Source organism: Camelina sativa, chromosome 11 (assembly GCF_030686135.1).
Source record: "Camelina sativa cultivar CO46 ecotype springtype chromosome 11, ASM3068613v1".
In the NCBI taxonomy this organism is placed as follows: Eukaryota; Viridiplantae; Streptophyta; class Magnoliopsida; order Brassicales; family Brassicaceae; genus Camelina; species Camelina sativa.
Window position 1 is genome coordinate 32,745,145 of NC_141890.1, and position 2,177 is coordinate 32,747,321.

Sequence of the window (2,177 nt, forward strand, 5' to 3'; positions counted from 1 at the left end):
TTTATTTTGTTATTATGTTATTATTTATAATGATTTGTGATTAAAAATTTGTTGCTTATATTATAATTTTTGTATTTGAAATTTTTTATTGAAAACCTGTCAATAAAATATTTGCATGTAATGAATAAAATTATTTAATTTTTTTCTGTTAGTTTTTAAAGTACAAATTAATTTTGATTATAATAGATTTTTTTAAGTTTTCTACAATTTATTTTATTTGATGTGTCCCCAATTTTTGTTTTTTTAATTAGAAATATTTATTTAATTAATTATTTAATCTTAATTAAGTTTTTCTAATAGCAATTGAAAATGTAATTTTTTACACATTTTAAAGTTAGTTTTATATTGGTATTTCTTAATTAATATAGTAGGATGTAAGACAATAAATATTCAATTATTAGGAAATACAATACAACGTTCAATAATAATAATGGATACAAAATGTTTTGAAATAGGCATTTTAATTTGTATACCCCTCCACAAATCATATTTATTTCTCAGCCTTCCTTTTGGTTGATCTTAACTTGGTTTCTTCATGGGGCATAGCCTCCACCACCGTGACCACCACCACCACCGTGGCCTCCGCCTGAACCACCTCCATGTTCACCACCGTAACTACCGCCTCCACCTTCTCCACCTCCACCGCCACCTCCATATCCTCCTGCTGCACCTCCTCCATAACCACCTCCTTCACCCCCACCACCTCCATAACCACCCCCATGTGCTCCTCCTCCACCGTAAGCTCCTCCTCCTCCACTTCCTCCACCGCCACCACCTCCATAGCCTCCAGCACTACCGTGAGACCCTCCCCCACCAGCTCCTCCTCCTTCACCGCCTCCATAAGCACCACCATGAGCCCCTCCTGCTGATCCACCTCCACCTCCATGACCACCACCGCCTCCATAAGCTCCACCTCCATACTCACTTCCACCGGCGCCACCACCTTCGCCAGCTCCGTCTCCATAACCACTAGCATGCTCTCCTGAACCACCGTAAGCTGATCCTCCACCGCCTCCGCTACCACCGCCTCCACCGCCAGCATGACCACCAATTAAACCACCAGCTCCTTCGCCAGCACCAGCTCCATAACCACTAGCTCCTCCTGCACCGCCATATGCAGCTCCACCACCACCACCGCTACCTCCACCACCACCACCGGCATGACCATCATAACCACCAGCCGCTCCACCGTAACCACCACCACCTCCTTCTCCTCCTCCACTAGCATAACCACCGGAAGAAGCAGCTCCACCGCCGCCTCCCCCATGACCAGCACCGCCACCACCAGCATACCCTTCGGCACCTCCATATCCACCACCGCCTCCTTCTCCACTACCACCCCCATAGCCACCACCACTCACTCCTCCATAACCTCCACCACTAACTCCTCCAGAACCACCACCACCACCATGTCCTCCACCGCCACCACCAGCATGACCAGCACCGTAGTTCAAAAGATTCCGGCTAGTGGCGTAGCAAATGCTAACGCCGAGTATAAGAAAAAAGACAGTTGAGAAAGCTTTGAGAGAAACCATTGTGTTTGAACTTGATGAATAAAAATGACAAGACTAAGTGAGGTATTTATAGTAGTTGGGTTTGGCATGTTAAGCCGTGTTCACTGTAAAAACACAGAGTGGTTAAAGCACATGCTTACGACCAAAAGTGTAGATATACTGTCCCTACCATTACTCCTAATTTTGGTTTCAATTTCTTAGTTTCTCTCTACTTAATCAACATTTCGTCTAAGTTATAATATAGCAATCTCTACTGACTAGCACGGACGTCAATCTCAATCGTCAAAAACAAGGCCGCTCACATATGTATATATATATTATTATCGCCTTGTACAAAAATTTAGACACTAGGGAGAGTAGTTCTTCAATCTTGGAATAGAGGAATCATATATAGGTAGGAATGATCTATGGACTATACGTAAGGTGAGTGACATAGATTGTTCCAGAATGAACTAGTTCGCGAATGCTTTAAATGGACATCTAATGTAGTTTTGCTATTTTCTTTGTAACATCTTCATCCATTGTCGTAGGTGTAATTACTAAGAAAATTACACAAAATTGGTTAATACTCTTACTGATATACACATAAGAGCACGTCCTCTAAAACGCTTTAGCTGAATAAGTGAATAACTATACTTCTAGGTGAGTACTTTAACACATTTA

The 2,177-nt window shown here is 42.0% G+C and overlaps 1 protein-coding gene across 1 annotated transcript; it reads right to left on the reverse strand.

The window, feature by feature from the left end:
* Window positions 1-375: 375 nt before the first annotated feature.
* LOC104728516 (uncharacterized) lies at window positions 376-1,720 on the reverse strand. The gene has a single exon (XM_087475785.1). The coding sequence runs from the start codon at window positions 1,533-1,535 to the stop codon at window positions 534-536; it is 1,002 nt and encodes a 333-aa protein (XP_087331911.1). The 5' UTR covers window positions 1,536-1,720; the 3' UTR covers window positions 376-533.
* Window positions 1,721-2,177: the final 457 nt, after the last annotated feature.

Coding starts and splice junctions, on each gene's coding strand:
- LOC104728516 (XM_087475785.1), bottom strand. CDS start 1,535: ATGGTTTCTCTCAAAGCTTTCTCAACTGTCTTTTTTCTTATACTCGGC.